This window comes from Melanerpes formicivorus, unplaced genomic scaffold, assembly GCF_026170545.1.
Source record: "Melanerpes formicivorus ecotype bairdi unplaced genomic scaffold, bMelFor1.0.p_v2 SCAF_129, whole genome shotgun sequence".
Taxonomy (NCBI): Eukaryota; Metazoa; Chordata; class Aves; order Piciformes; family Picidae; genus Melanerpes; species Melanerpes formicivorus.
The window spans coordinates 930,807-950,920 of record NW_027142481.1 but is presented as its reverse complement, the minus strand read 5'-3'; the positions used below and the strand labels follow the sequence as shown (position 1 = coordinate 950,920).

General features: G+C 58.3%; 1 protein-coding gene across 3 annotated transcripts; it reads right to left on the bottom strand.

Moving 5' to 3' along the window:
- Window positions 1–694: 694 nt before the first annotated feature.
- Window positions 695–20,114, bottom strand: TMEM150C (transmembrane protein 150C). Of its 3 annotated transcripts, none has more exons than XM_068168034.1 (8): window positions 20,091–20,114; window positions 13,577–13,658; window positions 12,598–12,651; window positions 10,829–10,861; window positions 10,657–10,724; window positions 8,544–8,671; window positions 5,736–5,913; window positions 695–3,811 (listed from the first exon to the last, which is right to left on the bottom strand). In XM_068168034.1, exons 2-8 carry the CDS (start codon window positions 13,654–13,656, stop codon window positions 3,603–3,605), a joined length of 750 nt encoding a protein of 249 aa, XP_068024135.1. In that variant the 5' UTR covers window positions 13,657–13,658; window positions 20,091–20,114; the 3' UTR covers window positions 695–3,602. The 3 variants fall into 3 exon arrangements, with proteins under 3 accessions (XP_068024135.1, XP_068024133.1, XP_068024134.1); XM_068168032.1 differs by lacking the exon at window positions 20,091–20,114 and adding an exon at window positions 19,720–20,084 and having other exon boundaries at window positions 13,577–13,661; XM_068168033.1 differs by lacking the exon at window positions 20,091–20,114 and adding an exon at window positions 19,720–20,084.

The following is a 20,114-nucleotide window of genomic DNA, read 5'->3' as shown; positions in this document are numbered from 1 at the left end:
CTCTCAATGCTTTGTTTTGCCTTGCCTGCTCCTTTCCTTAAGGCAGGCAGCCCTGTCCTGCCCAGGAAGCTGTTCTCACCTCCCTGACCACCTTCAGGTTCCAGCAGGGGCACAGCCAGGTCATACCCAGTCAGGTGGGGGGGGGTGGGCAGAGGCACTCTGGAGCTCCACTCCCTGCTGCTGGCACTTTGTGCATGGCTGGCACTTGTGCCATGCACGTTTCTGCATGAGCTGTGCTTGAGCTTGCCCTCAGGGCTGGCCAAGCTGGCATCCCAAGCTGGGCATGGCCTTCCTGAGCTCTGCTCTGCACCTGCAGCTGTGTGAGAGCAAGCAGGGCACAGGCACTGGGAGAAGCAAACACATCCTGCCAGCAGCACTGCCCTTCCAAAACCTTTGCTGGTAGCAGGTAAGGCCTGGAGGCAGCCACTCTGGCTGACCTCCTGGGTTTGTGTAAAGAGCTGTGACCTTCCTCCTGGGGGGGGAGAGCCTGCTGATTAGCACTGTTGAGAGTTATCTGCATGGCTGAAGAGTCCCTTGCTTCCTTCATGTCGATCATGACACTTGAAATACCTTTATGCTTTGCATTTGCCCTCAGAAAGCTATGCATGGGGAGGGGGAGGAGGAGGAGGGGGGGAGGTTGGGGGACACACACCCCCCCACTCCCCAGAAATAAAAACCAACTGAAAAGCCTGAGTTTCTCCATAAAAGCACTTTTAATTAGTGGTCATGTTTTCAGGGCAGAGCAGCCATTGGGCTGAAATGTGCAGTTAGAAAGAGTCTTAAGAAAATGTACATCATTTTCCCAGCCAAAAAAAAACCAACAACCACCTCAACCCCTGAAGGTTCTGTTTGGATTGCATATAGGGGGGGACAAAAAAAAGGAGAGAAAGAAAGTAGTAATAATGATCATAAATCATCACAAGCATCATTTTGTTTTCATAGTTTCATTCAGGGTTGGAAGGGACCACAAGGATCATCTAGTTCCAAACCCCCCTGCCATGGGCCCTTGATAAAATCCAAAATAGGAGGGGGGGGGGAGGAAATAGTCAAACAGAAAAGTCATTGATTCTGGTACACACCCCCCCCCCCAAAAAAAACCCACCCAAGGTCACAGTGGCCTATTTACAGTCCCAACACCATCCAAACAAGCAGCTCTTTTGTGCTCCCTGTGCACTAAGGAAGTGTCTGTGCTCCTGGGAAAGGATGCTCCACCTGCAGCTTCTCCAGGCTGTCCCCCCACCCCTCCTGCCCCTGGCCCCAGGAGCTCCCTGGATGGGCTGCTGGGGAGCTGCTGCAGTCAGCGGTGGAGAGATTTGGTCAGAGATGAATCCCCTTGGGTTCTAGCAGCCAGGCCTCCAGAGGGGCTTGGGGGTGGCTGGATTGATCTCTCAGCAGCTGTGCCAGCGGTTGCTGTGCCCAGCAGCCTGGCAGCAGCTGCAGGAGCAGCCTGGCTGTGCTCAGCAGAGCAGGCCTGGCACCACCAGTTGGGTTTATTGGCAATGCAGCATGCACAGGTCCCTTCAGCTTGCCACTGCCCTGAGCTCTAAAGCATGGCTTCCATCTCCTCTCCAGGGGAAGTGGCAGATGTGGTCACAAAGCTTGCCCAAAGGTGACCCCTTCTAGGGGAGGAGGACAAGGCCAGCAATCTGTCCCTACCCCTTTGGTGGTTGAGCTCTGGCCCCTCAGGTAGAAACTCGAGGTAGTTCTCACACCTTGTTGTGCAGCGTGGAGGTGGCCAAGCCATGCTTCCCTCCTCAGGTGCAGGAGCACTTGGCTAACCTTGTCAGCAGTTTTGGGGTGGTTAAGTGGAAGGAGGAGGCTTGTGTGGCCTCCACATTCCTCCCCCTGGTGCTGTGGGAGCACAGACCAGCAGCCCTCCACCCAGCCTCTGTGTCTGCTCTGCCCCCCATGTGCTTATCAGCAGTATTGGTTTGTGCTTTTTTTGTGCTTCCAGCAGGAGCCCACAGCTGCTTTTTGCTGCTGTGCCTTTGGGCCACCCTCAGAGCAGCCTTCCAGCAGAGCTGCTCACTAATGGCACAGCTAAGAGGGGGCCTTCAGCAGCCCAACAACAAAAGCCTGGAGGGTGCTCTGGATTTACAACATGACTGCCTGAGAACAATTCTTGGCCCACAGGAGGCAAAGGGCAGGCTGAAGCTTTTCTTCTTAGACTGGTTTGGACAGAAGATTTTCCTCCCTCCAGGAGAGGCCTCTGACCTTTGCAGAAGGCCAAACAATCCTTGTGCCTTTTTCCTCCCTGTCAGCAATGCCACACTGCAGCACAGGCTGCCCTTCAAATGCCTTTTCGTTTCCCATGCTGCTTCCCTGCAGCTCAGAGGAGCTGCAAGCCTAAAGCTGAGCCTGCCTGGAGGGAAACAGAATCCATGCTCATGAGCAGCAGCTCCCAGCACTCCCCTGCCAGCCCTTCCCAAGCTCAGGTGTTCAAACAGAGCCTTTGAGCTCCTGCTTTAAAAAACAACCAACCAACCAACCACACAACTCAAGAGCTTCTGTTTGCAAGCCTCCCTTCAGGGAGGGAGAAGCCCTGCTAATGTTGCTTGCTCCCCTCCTGCCCCTCCAAGCCCTCAGCACTGCCTCCCTGCCACCTTGGCAACCCACTTAAACCTGTGGCAGACTCCACTCAGGACAGCTGACCCTACTGGGGGCCCAGGGTCTGCTGTCAGCATGTCTCAAGTTTTGACTTCTAAGTGCACCAGGAGACATCCAAACCCTGTGCCCAGAACCACCTGCAAGGGTTCTGTTCTTCTTGAAGGTGAGCTCAGTGTTGCTAACACCAAGCTTCCCCCTTCCATGAACAGAAAGGAAAGCCCCAAACAGCTTCTGGGATACTACACACACGTGGTGGAAGCACTGCACACAGGGAGCAGCCTCTTCTGGGTGATTTGAGCACCACAGACCCTCCCACCTCCATCCAGTGCTTCCCTTCCCTCAGTGCCCACTGGTGAGCCTCACACACAGAGCCAAGCACAGGACCCCACTGTCCCAGCTCCTCTGGCCTGGGGCTGTGTGCCCAGCTACAAGGCAGCATCCACCACATGCCCTGATCACAGCAGTTTCTCCCAGACCTGCCTTGGCCACCTTGCTGCTTTCTAGGCTGGAGGAGATGCCTGCCTGCCTGCCCAACACAGAGACCATCCAGTTGGGGTCTTCCACTGCCTGCTTCCAAGTGCAGGAGGCACAGCCACTCGCTCTCTCTCTCTCTCCCTACCATCTTACACCAGCTGGCAGCCAAGCAAACAACACAAGAAACACGTGAAAGATGCAGTCTGGTGCCCTAGGAACCAGCCACTCCTGAAGACTCTTGGTGCCTGGAGAAGCCCTTTCCCTTCACCTCCTGCTCTGCAGGGCAGGCTGAGGAGTGCCTGTCCCAGCAGAGCCCCTCCAGGGCGGGCTGCTGGGCAGTGTGCCGGAGCCTGGGCAGCTCTCGCTGAGGAGGGAGCCGCTGCTCTCCCGGGGCCCTCCGAGCCCTTTGGCAATGCCCCCATGATTGCACATGAAAACAAACTCATCCCAAAGTGTAAATGAGGTCATGTTTACCCCATGAGCCCACACCTGCCCCCCTCCCCCCCTTGCCAGAGGACAGCCTACACCTGGTCTGTCTGGTACTCGGAGGCCTCCGACAAGCTCTCGGAGAAGCTCAGAAAGTTCTCCTGGTACTCGGAGCAAACGATCTCAAACCTGTAGTGCCTGAACTCCACTGCAAAGGTGCCAAAGTAGCACAGGAAGCACATCACCAGGCCCCACTGGATCCTGGAGGCGTGCATGTGAATGCCCTGTGCCATCAGGATGAAATCTGGAGGAGGGAAGTCAAGGAGCTCTCACGGAAGCAGAGGCACAACCCAGGAGGAAAGCAAGCCAAGGGGCAAGCATCATCATCACTGAAGTCACCCTGGTGACAGCCAACCCAGGCAGCCACCAGCAGCAGTGCCAGAGATGGAAGGGATGTCAGGTGTCTGCCAGTGCCCAGGGCACACAGGAGCAGGGCTGCCTGACCCCAGATCAGGCTGATAAAAGAGTTCCAGAGGAAGAGACCTGGGCAAAGAGAGGTCAATGCCTTGCTTGGACACCCAACTAGCCAGGGACAGAGGCAGGAAGCTGGAGATCTGGCTGTGGGCCCTCATCCCCCACCTGCCAGGAGCTTCCCAGAGTGAAGCAGGTCACATCTCTGCACTGCAGGCAACGGGGGCAGCTTTCAAACCACACCATGCAGTATTTAATCCTCCTTAAATCACCTTGCAAAACCACCCTGTGAAACCCAGCAGCCCCAGTGAGCCAGAACAGCAGGGACTGCAAGGACAACAGAGATGGTGAAGGGGCTGGAGAACCCTGGTTAGCAGCAGCTGAGGGAGCTGGGGTTGATTAGTGTGGAGAAGAGGAGGCTCAGGGGAGACCTCATTGCTCTCTGCAGCTCCCTGAAAGGAGGCTGCAGTGAAGTAGGGGTTGGGCTCTTCTCCTTAGGTGATAGAAGGAGAGGAAATGGCCTGGAATTGTCCCAGGGGAGGGTTAGGTTGGAGAGGAGGAAAAATGTCTTTGTTGCCAGAGTGGTCAGGGACTGGCAGAGGCTGCCCAGGGAGGTGGTGGAGTCCCCACGGCTGGAGGAGCTCCAGCAAGCTGTGGCCATGGCACCTGGGGCCAGGGTTTGGTGGCCATGGTGGGGTTAGCTCAATGGTTGCAATCAAGGATCTTAGAGGACTTTTCCAACCCAAACAATTCTCTAAGAGCCTCCATTCCCTGCTGCAGAGAGTGCAGGACACATGACACCTGGCTTCCCAGTCCAGTCCAGTACCACAGAACGTTAGAGGTTGGAAAGGACCTCCAGAGATCATCACAGAATCATAGAGTCAATAAGGTTGGAAGAGACCTCAAAGATCATCCAGTCCAACCTGTCACCCCAGACCTCATGACTACTAAACCATGGCACCAAGAGCCAGGCCAAGGGGGAATGGTTTGAAGCTGAGGCAGAGCAGGGTCGGACTGGAGCTGAGGAAGAAGTTCCCCAGCAGGGGGGTGGTGAGACTGCGGAACAGGCTGCCCAGGGAGGCTCTGGATGCCCCCCACCCGGGGGTGAGTCAAAGCAGGCTCACCCAGGGTAGTCTGCACAGCAATGCATCCAGGTGGGGGTGGAAAGTCTCCAGAGAAGGACACTCCACAACCTCTCTGAGCAGCCTGCTCCAGGGCTCTGTCACCCTCACTGCAAAGTTTACAATGGAATGGAATACAATGGAATTAACCAGGTTGGAAAAGACCTTTGAGATCATCAATTCCAACCTATCACCCAACACCACCTAATCAACTCAACCACGGCACCAAGTGCCTCATCCAGTCATCCAATGATGGTGACTCCAACACCTCCCTGGGCAGCACATCCCAATGGCCAATCTCTCTTTCTGGGAAGAACTTCTTCCTAACTTCCAGCCTAAACCTCCCCTGGCACAGCTGGAGACTGTGTCCTCTTGTTCTGGTGCTGCTTGCCTGGGAGAAGAGACCAACCCCCAGCTGGCTACCTCCTGTGGAGGTGAAACCTTCTCTGTTCGAGCTTGCACCTGGTGTTCCTTGGCTTATTGCTGAGCACCACCCAACAGAGCTTGGCCTCCTCCCCTTGCCCCCCAGCCCTCAGCTATTGATAGGCATTGATCAGATCCCTCCCAGCCTTCTCTTCTCCAGATTGAACAGCCCCAGGGCTCTCAGGCTGCCCGGGGAGCAGGGCCAAAGGATACAGAGCACCACGCAGAGGGTGATGCTGGCCGACAGGGCCACCCGTGGGATCCCCACCTTCCGCCCCTCGTTCTTCAGGTTGATCTTGAGGGTGAGGGCAGACTGGATCCAGCATGCCAGGGTCCCAAAGCCAAAGGTCAGCGAGGTGCCCACGTTGTGGATCTCCTCATCGTTGGAGAGCTGGGGACCAGCAAAGTGCTGACTGTCTGGAGGCCACCGGAGCTACCCCCTGGCCGCATGGGGCTGATGCTGCAGGGGCACTGGGGGAGGGATGTGTGGCACAGAGAGGGGAGGGATGTGTGGCACAGAGAGAGGGGGAGGGATGTGTGGCACAGAGAGAGGGGGAGGGATGTGTGGCACAGAGAGAGGGGGAGGGATGTGTGGCACAGAGAGAGGGGGAGGGATGTGTAGCACAGAGAGAGGGGGAGGGATGTGTGGCACAGAGGAGGGGAGGGATGTGTGGCACAGAGAGAGGGGGAGGGATGTGTGGCACAGAGAGGGGAGGAGGGATGTGTGGCACAGAGGAGGGGAGGGATGTGTGGCACAGAGGGAGGGGAGGGATGTGTGGCACAGAGAGGGGAGGGATGTGTGGCACAGAGAGGGGAGGGATGTGTGGCACAGAGGGAGGGGAGGGATGTGTGGCACAGAGGGAGGGGAGGGATGTGTGGCACAGAGAGGGGGAGGGATGTGTGGCACAGAGGGAGGGGAGGGATGTGTGGCACAGAGAGGAGGAGGGATGTGTGGCACAGAGGGAGGGGAGGGATGTGTGGCACAGAGGGGGAGGGATGTGTGGCACAGAGAGGAGGAGGGATGTGTGGCACAGAGGGGGGGAGGGATGTGTGGCACAGAGAGAGGGGAGGGATGTGTGGCACAGAGAGGAGGAGGGATGTGTGGCACAGAGGGAGGGGAGGGATGTGTGGCACAGAGAGGGGGAGGGATGTGTGGCACAGAGAGGGGGAGGGATGTGTGGCACAGAGAGGGGAGGGATGTGTGGCACAGAGAGGGGGAGGGATGTGTGGCACAGAGGCTGGGGAGGGATGTGTGGCACAGAGAGGGGAGGGATGTGTGGCACAGAGAGGGGAGGGATGTGTGGCACAGAGAGAGGGGGAGGGATGTGTGGCACAGAGAGGGGGAGGGATGTGTGGCACAGAGGGGGGAGGGATGTGTGGCACAGAGGCTGGGGAGGGATGGACTACAGGCCTGGCTCCAGGGAGAAGCTGCTAGGAGCTTCCCTGGCTCCAAGCTGGATCTGCCTATGGCCAAGGCCAGCCAGTCAGCAGTGGTGGTAGCACCTCTGTGCTGATGTATTCAAGAAGGGAGAACTGGCAGGGCTGGAAGGGAGCTCCAGGCTCAGCCAGCCCCAGCCCCCTGCCATGGGCAGGGACACCTCACACCACAGCAGCTTGCTCACAGCCACCTCCAGCCTGGCTGCAAACACCTCCAGCCAGGAGGCTTCCACCACCTCCCTGGGTAGCCTGGGCCAGGCTCTCACCACCCTCCTGCCCAACAACTTCTTCCTCACAGCCAATCTCCAGCTCCCCACTTCTATTTTTGTTCCAGCCCCCCTATAAAAGCTGCAGGGAAGTGGGAAGGGAGAGAAACAACTCTGCAAACACCAAGGTCAGCGAGGAAGGAAGCAAGGCAGAGGGTGCACCGAATTCCCCTGCAGCCCATGGGGAGGCAGCAGGCTGAGCCTCTGCAGCCCCCAGGGATTAATGGTGGAGCAGATGCCCACCTGCACCCCGGGGAGGACCCTACAGCAGAGCAGGTGGCTGTGCCTGGGGGCTGTGACTCCTAAGAGGAGCCTGCAGTGGAGCAGTCTGCTCCCCTGGGGAAGGGACCCACGCTGGAGCTGCTGGTGAAAAACTGCAGCCCCTGGGAAGGACTCATGCTGGAGAATATCATGGAGGGACTGTCTCCCATGGGACAAGGGACCCCACACTGGAGGAGGGAAGGACAAGAAACAGCCTGAAATTGTGCCAGGGAAGGGTTAGGTTGGAGAGGAGGAAGAATTTCTTTGCTGCCAGAGTGGTCAGGGGTGGCAGAGGCTGCCCAGGGAGGTGGTGGAGTCCCCATGGCTGGAGGAGCTCCAGCAAGCTGTGCCCATGGCACCTGGGGCCATGGTTTGGTGGCCATGGTGGGGTTAGCTCAATGGTTGCAATCAAGGATCTTAGAGGACTTTTCCAACCCAAACAGTTCTCTAAGAGCCTCCATTCCCTGCTGCAGAGAGTGCAGGACACATGACACCTGGCTTCCCAGTCCAGTACCACAGGACATTAGAGGTTGGAAGGGACCTCCAGAGATCATCAAGTCCAACCCCCCTGCCAAAAGCAAGAGTGGTCAGGGGTTGGCAGAGGCTGCCCAGGGAGGTGGTGGAGTCCCCATGGCTGGAGGTGTTGCAGCAAGCTGTGCCCATGGCACCTGGGGGCCAGGGTTTGGTGGCCATGATGGGGTTGGGCTGATGGTTGGCCTTGGTGACCCCAGAGGTCTTCTCCAGCTGCAACCATTCTGTGATTCAGTGACCTGTGCCAACCCCTGTGGCTTCAGTAGGTTCCCTGCCCTGGCTCTCAGCAGGTCAGGTGTGACCATGCAGGTGCCAAGCCTGCTGGCAAGAGGGGGGAGATGAGTGTGTGCCTTCCTCTCAGCACGCCACTGGCACCCCCTGGGTGGCAGACAGAGGGGGCAGAGCAGGTAGAGGGAGGGCTGGGGCCCAGCCAGACTCCTGCTGGAGGTCACAGCCCTCAGCAGCTCTGCTGGCAAGGCAGGAGGCTCCCAGCAGAGCCCCAGAGGTGAAGCCTGGGGCGCAGTACCTGGAAGTTTCCCAGCAAGGTCATGCCAAAAGAGGCCAGGCACAAGGCCACCAGGCCGCTGACGTTCAGCCACGGGCTCAGCACCTTGGGCTTCAGCTGGATGAAGCGCAGCACAGCCATCACCAGCGCTGGGGAGGAATAAACCTTCATTAGAATAAACCAAACCAGCTTGGAAGAGACCTTCAAGATCATCCTGTCCAACCCATCAACCAATCCAACCCACCCAAACAGCTAACCCATGGCACCAAGCACCCCAGCAAGTCTCCTCCTGAACACCTCCAGTGATGGTGACTCCACCACCTCCCCAGGCAGCACATTCCAATGGGCAATCACTCTCTCTGTATAGAACTTCTTCCTAACATCCAACCTGAACCTCCCCTGGCGCAGCCTGAGACTGTGTCCTCTTGTTCTGGTGCTGGCTGCCTGGGAGAAGAGACCAACCTCTGCCTGGCTACAACCTCCCTTCAGGTAGTTGTAGAGAGTGATAAGGTCACCCCTGAGTCTCCTCTTCTCCAGGCTGAGCAATCCCAGCTCCCTCAGTCTCTCCTCACAGGGCTGTGTTCCAAACCCCTCACCAACTTTGTTGCCCTTCTCTGGACTCGTTCCAGCAAGTCAACCTCCTTCCTAAACTGCGGGGCCCAGAACTGGACACAGGACTCAAGGTGTGGCCTAACCAGTGCAGTGCACAGGGGCACAATGACCTCCCTGCTCCTGCTGGCCACACTGTTCCTGATGCAGGCCAGGATGCCATTGGCCCTCTTGGCTGCCTGGGCACACTGCAGGCTCATGTTCAGCCTACCATCAACCAGCACCCCCAGGTCCCTCTCTGCCTGGCTGCTCTCAGCCACTCTGCCCCCAGCCTGTGGCACTGCCTGGGGTTGCTGTGGCCAATGTGCAGAACCCAGAAACACAGGGCAAGGCACAGCATCAGGCACCGCCTGGCTGGGGCCTCGTGGAGCCCTCAGCCTCTTCCCAGGAGAGGAAGAGAGGAGAGAGCTGGCTGCAGGCTGGGCTGCCCTGCTGCTTCTGCACCCCCCAACCCCACTCAGGCCCTGGCCAGGCTCAGCACAGGAAGAAGAGAATTTAGCCTGCTGGTGAGCTTCTCTGGAGCCTGATGCTTGCCTCCTCCCTGGAGGGCTTCAAGGCCAGGCTGGAGGACCTTGAGCACCTTGGGCCGGTGGGAGGTGTCCCTTGCCCATGGCAGGTGATCTTTAAGGTCCCTTCTAACCCAAACCATTCCCTGAGCTCCCACAGCTCCTCCTCCTCTTGAGATGCTTTGTCTAGGAGCTGGGGATGCAAATCTCCTGGGGGAAAGCAGAGCCCCCTCACGTCTGGCTGTGCAGGAGCCAGCACATGGACCTCACCTACACACCACCATGCACTCACACTGCAGCAGCTGGCCTTGCACCAACTTCCACTGCACCCAGGGGCACTGAGCTCTCTGGCAGGGGGCAGAGCCAACCCCACCTGTGCTAGAGAAGGTGGGAACAGCACAGAGGTATTTCTGCACCACCACCATGCCCACTGCTGCTTCTCCTCTGGAGCAAGCTGCTGGGGCCATGGACACCAGACCAGGTGCCTGCTGTCTTTCCTCCCCAGGTGCAGGACCCTGCACTTGTCCTTACTGACCTGCATGAGGTTTGCCTGCAGCCAGCTCTCAGCCTGTCCAGCTGTCCTTGGGTGGCAGCACAGCCTGAGGGCTGCCAGCCACCCTCCCACCCCCCCCAGTTTGCTGCCATCAGGAACTTGCTGAGGGAGCACTCAGTGCCCTCAGCCAGGTGGTTAATGAAGAGATGGAACAAAACTGGGCCCAGTCCTGATCCCTGGGGGAACACCACTGGCCACAGGCCTCCAAGCTGACTCTGTGCCACTGCTGCCAACCCTCTGAGCTCTGCTGTGAATCCAGTTTGCAATCCACCTCAAGGACCAACAGCCAGCAGGGCCACCCTCAACTGCTTACAGTCCCAAGAGGTGAAGGTAACAGACTTAAGAGACGAGCAGAGAGCTGGGTTTGGGGATACTCCCCAAGGCAATCTCTTCTCCTTGTGGTGTCTCCTTCTTCCTCCCACTGCTGGGAAAGCCCCAGGAGAACCATTCCTGTGGTGGCTCCTACCTAGAAAGGCTGCCATGTTCATGACCTGGCTGAAGACGCAGCTCGCCGGAGGGGCATCACCTGCAATGCTTAGAGAGCACAGAGGCCATCAGTGGGGCCCCGGGGGAGGGAGCAAGGGCACAGCCACCCACCCCCAAGCACAGCAGCCAGGGGCAGCAAATCCTTCACTTACCTTATATAAGGTGGTCTTTTGGAACCAGGTTTCCTAAGGGACGTAAAGAAGACTCAGGAGTTTGTTTCACACAGTCCCAGGGTGGCTGGGGGGGGAGGGTGGAAGAGATCTCTGGGGATTACCCACTCCAAACCCCCTGGGGGTTGGAAGGGACCTCTGGGGATTGCCCACTCCAACATCTCTGTGGGTTGGAAGGGACCTCTGGGGACTACCCACTCCAAACCCCCTGAGGGTTGGAAGGGACCTCTGGGGATCATCCACTCCAAATCCCCTGGGGGTTGGAAGAGATCTCTGGGGATTGCCCACTCCAAACCCCCTGGGGACTGAAAGGGACCTCTGGGGATCATCCACTCCAAGCCCCCTGGGGGTTGGAAGGGAACTCTGGGGGTTGGAAGGACCTCTGGGGATTATCCCCTTCCAACCCCCAGGGGGTTTGGAGTGACCTCTGGGGGTTGGAAGGGACCTCTGGGCATTACCCACTCCAAACCCTCTGGGGGATGGAAGGGACCTCTGGGGATTGCCCACTCCAAACCCCCTGGGGGCTGGAAGGGACCTCTGGGGGTTACCCACTCCAACCCCCCTGGGACTGGAAGGGACCTCTGGGGATCATCCACTCCAAACCCCCTGGGGACTGGAAGGGACCTCTGGGGATTACCCACTCCAAAACCCCTGTGGGTTGGAAGGGACCTCTGGGTATTACCCACTCCAAACCCCCTGGGGGCTGGAAGGGACCTCTGGGGATTACCCACTCCAAATCCCCTGGGGGCTGGAAGGGACCTCTGGGGATTGCCCACTCCAACATCTCTGTGGGTTGGAAGGGACCTCTGGGGATCATCCACTCCAAACCCCCTGGGGACTGGAAGGGACCTCTGGGGATCATCCACTCCAGCCCCCCTGCTAAAGCAGGGCCACCCTCAGCAGCTTGCCAAGGACTGCAATACCCAGGTGGGTATTGAAATCCCTTCAGAGGAGGAGACTCCACAGCCTCTCTAGCAGCCTGCTCCAAGGCTCTGACACCCTCAAAGTGAAGAAGTTTTTCCCTTATGTTGAAGTGAAACCTCCTGGGTTCCAGTTTGCACCCACTGGCCCTTGCCCTGTCACTGGACACCACTGGAAAGTGCCCAGCCCCATCCCCTGGACCCTCACCCTTTAGAGATTGAGAAGATCCCTCTTCAGCCTGCTCTTTATCCAGGCTCAACAGCCTCCCATTTAGCCTTCATTGCTTCATTGTTTTAGAGAAACAAGTGACTGGATTCCCTGTGCCAGGAAGGCTCTGGAGGGGCTGGAAGGTGTCCAGAGCAGGGCCAGGAGGAGGAGCAGAGGGCTGGAGCTGCTCTGCTGTGAGCACAGCCTGAGAGAGTTGGGCTTGTGCAGGCTGGAGAGGAGAAGGCTCCCAGGAGACCTTCTGGTGGCCTTGCAGGAGCTGCAGGGGGCTGCAAGCAAGCTGGGGAGGGACTTTGGAGGGGGTGAGGGAGGGCTAGGAGTGGGGGGGCTGGAGCAGAACTAGAAGTGGGGAGCTGGAGCTTGGCTGTGAGGAAGAAGTTGTTGCCCCTGAGGGTGGTGAGAGCCTGGCCCAGGCTGCCCAGGGAGGTGGTGGAAGCCTCCTGGCTGGAGGTGTTTGCAGCCAGGCTGGAGGTGGCTGTGAGCAAGCTGCTGTGGTGTGAGGTGTCCCTGCCCATGGCAGGGGGGTTGGGGCTGGCTGAGCCTTGAGGTCCCTTCCAGCCCTGTCAATGCTGGGACTGCCTGGCAAGCCCACAGGCAGCTCTTACCTATCTGGAACACTTAGTGGGATAATTTTGTTATCTTCCACTGCTATGAAGTACCTGCAAAAGAAATCCATCACTAAATACACACAGTCCAGATATCACTCAGATGAAAGTGTCTCAAGGCTCTCCTGGGGGCAGCCCCTCTTCCCCCCTGCTCAGGCAGGCAGGTTTGCTCACTCCCCAGCTTAAGCTCTGTGCCTTCCTTCGTGCTGCAGCTGTCTTGCAGGGCCAGGCAGGCAAAGAGGGTCACTGAGCTGAGCTGCCCTTCAAAATAGCCACCCAAGGGGTTCACTGACAACATGTGGTCCATCTGGTTTACCGTGGTGTGTCCCCTCCCCCTTCCACAAAAGCTGCTTTAATACAGGCAGAGGGGATGGCACCAGGAGAACAGCAAGCAACAGGGGTCAGGAAAATGGCTTAAGCTGCCCCTGCTGCTGGAAAAATACCAGCCCCAGAGCAGAGCCAGAACCACAGCCTGCAAAGTAACTGATTCCTAGCTGCTGTCTGAATGTTTACTGCTCCCAGATTGATGCTGCAGTGGTTTGGCTGCGTGCTTGGAGGGAGCCCAGCTCAGGGGAAGTGCATGCCTTGTGCTGGAAGCGGCTGTGAGGAAGGGAGGGGTCAGCACTCAGCTGGATGCTGAGGGCTTGGAGTTTGCATCCCCAAGAAGGCAATCTCCAAGAGCATCTCCGAGAGCTCTCCTAAGCCATGCAAAGAAAACAGTGGTGAAAGGGAACTTTTTGCCCTTGTTTTTGGCTGTCTCTCCTGGTGCCAGGAAGAAGGCAGGCTCAGAAACTTGACCTCAGCAATAAAAACGGGACCCTCCAAGCCATGAGCTGCCACAGCCTGGCCCAGCCACACAAGGACAGAGCATTCCCAAACACTCTGCCTGCTGAGATGCAGCTCACACCACAGTGGTGAATTCCAGCTGCCCCAACCTCACTTGCATCTTCCCACACCAGCAGCAGGAGACAAAACTTACACTATCCATAGTCCAGCTGAGGTAAACAGGGTGAACACAAGAGGTAAGAACATCCACACGCTGCACTTCTTCCCATCCATGCCTGCTAGAAACAAAGGAGAAGGTAAAGACCAAGAAAGGAGGCAGAGCTACCACCCTGCCTCAGCTTCCCCCCACTCTGGAAGCAGGAAGAGCACCCACACAGCAGGGGCTTCAGCATCCCAGCAGCCAGTCGCTGATGGCAAGGCAGCAGCAAACCTTTCCCCCTGCCATGGTCAGCCTAGGAGGTGAAGCTGCTGCACAAAGGCAGCACCACCCACACTGGGCATGAAAAAAACCAAGGCACAGAGCCTGGGGTGTGAAGGCTTTTGGGACACAGCTACAGGACCTGAGTGGTTTCCACTGAATGGTTTCAAAGCCATTGTCCCCTGTCCTAGCCCTACAAGCCCTTGTCTCTTTCCCTTGATACTCAGTGATAGGATGAGAGGCAATCATAGAACCACAGAACTGCCAGGGTTGGAAGGGAGCTCCAGGCTCAGCCAGCTCCAACCCCCTGCCATGGGCAGGGACACCTCACACCACAGCAGCTTGCTCACAGCCACCTCCAGCCTGGCTGCAAACACCTCCAGCCAGGAGGCTTCCACCACCTCCCTGGGCAGCCTGGGCCAGGCTCTCACCACCCTCCTGCCCAACAACTTCTTCCTCACAGCCAAGCTCCAGCTCCCCACTTCTACTTCTGCTCCAGCCCCCCCACTCCTAGCCCTCCCTCACCCCCTCCAAAGTCCCTCCCCAGCTTGCTTGCAGCCCCCTGCAGCTCCTGCAAGGCCACCAGAAGGTCTCCTGGGAGCCTTCTCCTCTCCAGCCTGCACAAGCCCAACTCTCTCAGGCTGTGCTCAGAGCAGCTCCAGCCCTCTGCTCCTCCTCCTGGCCCTGCTCTGGACACCTTCCAGCCCCTCCACAGCCTTCCTGGCACACAGGCTCCAGAGCTGGCCCCAGAGCTGCAGCTGTGGGCTCAGCAGAGTGGAGCAGAGGGGCAGAATCCCCTCCCTGGCCCTGCTGGCCACACTTCTCTTGCTGCAGCCCAGGCTCTGCTTGGCTCTCTGGGCTGCAAGTGCTCCCTGCTGGCTCCTGCTGAGCTTCTCCTCCCCCAGCACCCCTAAATCAACGGACACAAACTCAATCACATGAGACTCCATCTCAACATGAGGAGAAACTTTACTCTGAGTCTGCTGGAGCTCTGGAGCAGGCTGCCCAGGGAGGTTGTAGAGTCTCCTTCTCTGGAGACCTCTAAACCCCACCTGGATGCGTCCCTGTGTGACCTGCCCTGGGTGATCCTTTGGCAGGAGGGTTGGACTCAATGATCTCTGGAGGTTCTTTCCACCCCCTGGCATTCTGTGACACTGATCCTCCACCTTCACCTCCCCAACCTAATGGCTGCTGCCTGAGCAGCAGCAAGCAGAAGGTGTGTTTGTCCACCCAGAAGGCTGATGGCTTGATTGATAGAGGCCTGGGGAGGAGGTTTATTTGCTCCTTCAAATGCTTCCACTGTGCAGGAGCAAGCACAGCCAAGACACACACTGAAAGGCAAGGGGGCAGGAAGGCTGCCCAGGAGGATTGTCCTGTTGTCAGGAAAACAATGTCAGTGGCCAGGCACAGCCCAGGTGGAGGTGGAACCCGGTGAAGAAAGAGCCAGACCTGCCATGGCAGCTTGCAGATAGCTTTTCAGCCAAGGGAAGAGCCTAAGCCCTGACTTTGCACAGCAGTTTTTCTTGGTTGTCTTGCCTCCTCCTTCTGCAGTTTAGGGCCCTGCAAGGCCAGAACAATTCCAGGGTTCCCTTCCCTTACTACCCTGTCCCTGTTTTTCCCCCCCAGCAAACACAACAGGGACACTCAAGGTACTTCCCACACAGTGTCCTGAGAGAAGTGCAAGGTGAGGAAGGAGCACACAGAGCCATTTCTGTACTGACCAGCTCTGCCTCCCCACCATGAGGGTCTGTAGGAGTTAGTTACCTGGCAAGCAGGCTCCCAGGCTGCTGCAATCATGAACTGCCCTTACAAGAGGACAATGCCACACATTAACTTTATGTAAGCCCACTGCAAACACAATGGACAGAGAAGACCAGGGAACAGCCTCCACCTGTTCCACAGAGGCCAAGCCTTCAAGCCTGCTGCCAGCAGCCTCTCCATCACCTCCAGAGGGCTTCAAATGTCTGCTGTGCCAGAAACATCCTCAGGCAGACTTTTCTGTAGGCAAGAGGCTACATTACATCACCTCCTACACCACACCTAGAGGGTAGAGAGGCTTTGCAGAGGGACCTTGCCAGGCTGGACAGATGGGCAGAGGCCAAGGGCAGGAGATTGAACACATCCAAGTGCCAGGGGCTGCACTTTGGCCACAGCAACCCCAGGCAGTGCCACAGGCTGGGGACAGAGTGGCTGAGAGCAGCCAGGCAGAGAGGGACCTGGGGGTGCTGGTGGAGAGCAGCTGAACAGAAGCCAGCAGTGTGCCCAGGGGGGCAAGAAGGCCAAGGGCATCCTGGCCTGGGTCAGGAAGAGTGTGGCCAGCAGCAGCAGGGAAGTCCTTGTGCCCTGTGCTCAGCACTGCTGAGGCCACAGCTTGAGTCCTGTGTCCAGCTCTGGGCTCCTCAGGTTAGGAAAGAGGTTGAGCTGCTGGAAGGTGTCCAGAGAAGGGCAACAAAGCTGGGGAGGGGTCTGGGGCACAAGGCTGGGGAGGGGTCTGGGGCACAGCCCTGTGAGGAGAGGCTGAGGGAGCTGGGGTTGCTTAGCCTGCAGAAGAGGAGGCTCAGGGGAGACCTTCTTGCTCTCTCCAACTCCCTGCAGGGAGGTTGTAGTCAGCTGGGGGTTGGGCTCTTCTCCCAGGCACCCACCCAGCACTAGAACAAGAGGACACAGTCTCAAGCTGTGCCAGAGGAGGTTTAGGCTGGAGGTTAGGAAGAAACTCTTCATAGAAAGAGAGATTGGCCATTGGAATGTGCTGCCCAGGGAGGTGGTGGAGTCCCCATCCCTGGAGGTGTTTAGGAGGAGACTGGATGGGGTGCTTGGTGCCATGGTTGAGTTGATCAGATGGTGCTGGGTGATAGGTTGGGCTTGATGATCTCTGAGGTCTCTTCCAACCTGGTTAATTCTATTCTATTCTATTCTTGCCCAGGCAAAGTCCACTCCTGCAGTGCCAAATCTGATGGGCCACTGGTTCAGCCAGCCAGGGCTGCAGTGGTTCCTCACAGGGAGCAGCAAATAAGACAGGGAGGGAACAAGTTCTCTCCCCAACTGTCTGGGTCTGCCCCAGCTCAGGAAATGAAGAGGAGGAAGCCAAACACTCCCTCACCATAGCTGCAGACTGGCCTGAGTCCCCAGCCTTTCCCTCCCTTCCTGCTGCTCCCCGTGGGACAGGCAGCTCAGCTCTCTCCTGAGGGCACCAGGGAGCACCTCCTGTCCCACCAGTCGTACCAAGGATGCTGCCCTATCCATCAGGGCAGCTCAGCTCAGCAGCTCCTGGGTGCTGAGGAGCAGGCAGCAGGAGGGTGGAGAGTGTCCTGCCTTGAACACAGGACCAGCCCTCCCCAGGAAGCCAAGCCTGCAGCCTGCCAAAGCAAACACTTCTTGATGGAGCAAACAGCACTCCTCCAGAGACTGCTGCTCTGGCAGGCACCTCTCCCTTGCAGACACAACCATCCAGAGCATGCCTCAGCAGTCACATCACAGAGCCACAGGATTCTTTGGGTTGGAAAAGCCCTCTAAGATCATCCAACCATCAACCCAACACCACCATGGCCACTAAACCACGGCCCCCAAGTTTCTTGAGCACCCCCAGGGATGGGGACTGCACCACCTCCCCGGGCAGCCTCTTCCAAACCCTCCTGACCACTCGTGCAGCACAGAAATTTTTCCTCCTCTCCAACCTAACCCTCCCCTGGCACAATTTCAGGCCACTTCCTCTCCTAGCACCTGGAACCTCTATCCCTACAACCTCCTCTCAGGGAGCTGTAGATAGCAATGAGGTCCCCCCTCAGCCTCCTCTTCTCCATACTCAACACCCCCAGCTCCCCCAGCCACTCCTTCTAAGACTTGTTCTCTAGAACAACACATGCACTGACCCCATGCAAGGTAAGCTTCAGCTGTTGTGACAGTTTCTTCCATGGATTTTGAAGCTTCAGCAGCCTTCTTTTCCTCTCTTTCCTCCCATTCACTCCACTCTTCTCTCTCCACCTGTTCCCAGTGCTTTCCCTTCACTGCTCAAATCTCAGCCTTCACACATTCCCAGACTGCATCAGGTCAGAAGGGACCCTCCAAGGTCGTCTTGCCCAACCTCCCCCTGCAGTCAGCAGGGACACCTCCAACCAGATCAGGCTGCCCAGGGCCACATCAAGTCAGATCCTGAATGTCTGCAGGGATGGGGCCTCAACCACATCTCTGGGCAGCCTGTTCCAGTACTTCACCACTATCTTGACGAAGAACTTTCTCCTTATAGCCAACTCAAACCTACCCTGCTCCAGTTACAAACCACTGCCCCTGGTCCTATCCCCACAGGCCCTTCTAAACAGTCCCTCCCCAGCCTTCCCATAGGTCCCCTTCAGATATTGAACTGTAGCTCTAAGGTCTCCCTGCAGCCTTCTCTTCTCCAGGCTGAACAGCCCCAACTCTCCCAGCCCGTCCCCATAGCAGAGGCTCTCCAGTCCTCTGATCATCTTTGTGGCCTCCTCTGGACCTGCTCCATCAGGTCCAGGTCTCCCTTGTGTCAGGAGCCACATAGCTACACACAGCCCTGCAGGTGAGGTCTCCCCAGAGCAGAGCAGAGGGGCAGGATCCTCTCTCTCCAGCTCTGGCCACACTGCTTTGGATGCAGCCCAGGCTGCCCTTGGCCTTCTGGGCTGCCAGTGCCCTGTGCTGGCTCCCATCCAGCTGCTCCCCAACCAGCACACCCCCAAGTCCTTCTCTGCAGGGCTGCTCTCAACCTCACCATCTCCAGCATGGCTTATTCCTCCTAATACATTGCTTAAGATCATCTGCCCCATACCCCATAGACCTTCCCCCTGTTTCTTCACTCCCACTTAGGCTGCAATCCTTGTTTCAGGCTGGAACTCAGGGCTGGGAGCTTAAAGTGCCTGTGTTGGGCCAAACCACAGTCTTGCACTCTCAGGCTGCAAGGAAAGGGTTGGGGGAGGACAGGAAATTGTGAACCCCAGGCAAAACAATTGCAAATGTCAGCACAGAGCCCTGGCTCTTGCATCTCAAAAGCAGACACTTGCAGCACCAAGAATCCTCAAAGGGGAAACGAAACAACTGCGCTGGCTTCTGCCACCCAGGCCCAGAGGATGCTGACAGCTGGGCACAAAGAGCAGCACAGGAAAATCCTTTGACTTTCAGCAGCACAGCAGTGGAAACAGGAGGCAAGGGTTTGTCAGGGAAATGTGAGTCCCTGTTCTTCACCCTGCTCCCCCTAGGCAGAAAAATCAGCAAGAGTCAAGTCCCCTTCTCTGAGGCAGCTGTGTCCACCTGAGCAGGACTCAAGGGGCCAGGCAGTGTTGGGATACAGCTACCACACATCCCCTGCTCCACGCTGTTGGCAGCTAACTATGCCCCTGGACTTTGCTACGGTGTGAGGGCTCCGGGAATGCTGCTCGGACAGCCCCTAAGGTCACGCTGCCAGGAAGCTTTGTTTAAACGGCAAAAGATAATGAAGCAGCAGCAGAAGGGAAGCTCGCTCAGAATTTATCCAATCTCTACAGCCTGAGGGCTCTGAATCCCGGCTCTGGCACAAGCCTGCTGCGGGAAGGGAAGCTGAGGCTGAGATCCCGTGCGGCCCCGGCATCACCCTGGGACATCGGCGCCCAGCCTTGCCGTGTCGCTTGCTGTCATCGGGAGGCAGGATCTCGCCTTCCCTCCCTTGAGGGACCACAGCACAGCCCAACTGCTTTCCCTCAAACCGACGGGACCCAGCCCGCACGTCAGGAATCCCCACCGGACCGGAGGAAGGCAGGACCTGTCCCACGCCATAGCCTCAGCCCAGGCGGGTTTGTGCACGGAAAGCTGCCGGCAGCCGCCGGCCGTGCCCGGCTCCATCAGCACGGCACCCCTCAGACCCGGAGGGAGGGATGCCGCAGGGGGCTGCCAAGGGGACGCCCAGATCACCACCTAGACCTCACCGTAGCCGGCTCCTCCAGGCGCTCGGTCAGGCGGCTCCGGGCGTCTCATCGGCGCGGTTCCACCGGCCGCGTCCCGGCAGGCTCAGCGCCGGGGCTCCGGCTCCTTGCCGAGCGCTGCAGCAGCTCCGCGTCCCCCCCCGCCGGGGCCAGCCCCTGGGCGGGCAGCGCTCCCACCGCCACCTCCCGCCGCAGCTCCCCGCCGCTGCGGCAGCCGGGCCGACGGGGCAGGGCAGTGCAGTGCAGTGCGGGGCAGGGCAGGGCAGAGCCGGTGCGCGGGGCGGTGCCACAGGGCGAAGGGGCACAGGGGAGCGAGCGGGCGGCACCCCGCGGTCCCCAGGCCGGCTGCCGGCCGTGGCGGGGGCGGCTCCTACCTGCTGGCGGCTCCGGGGGCGGGA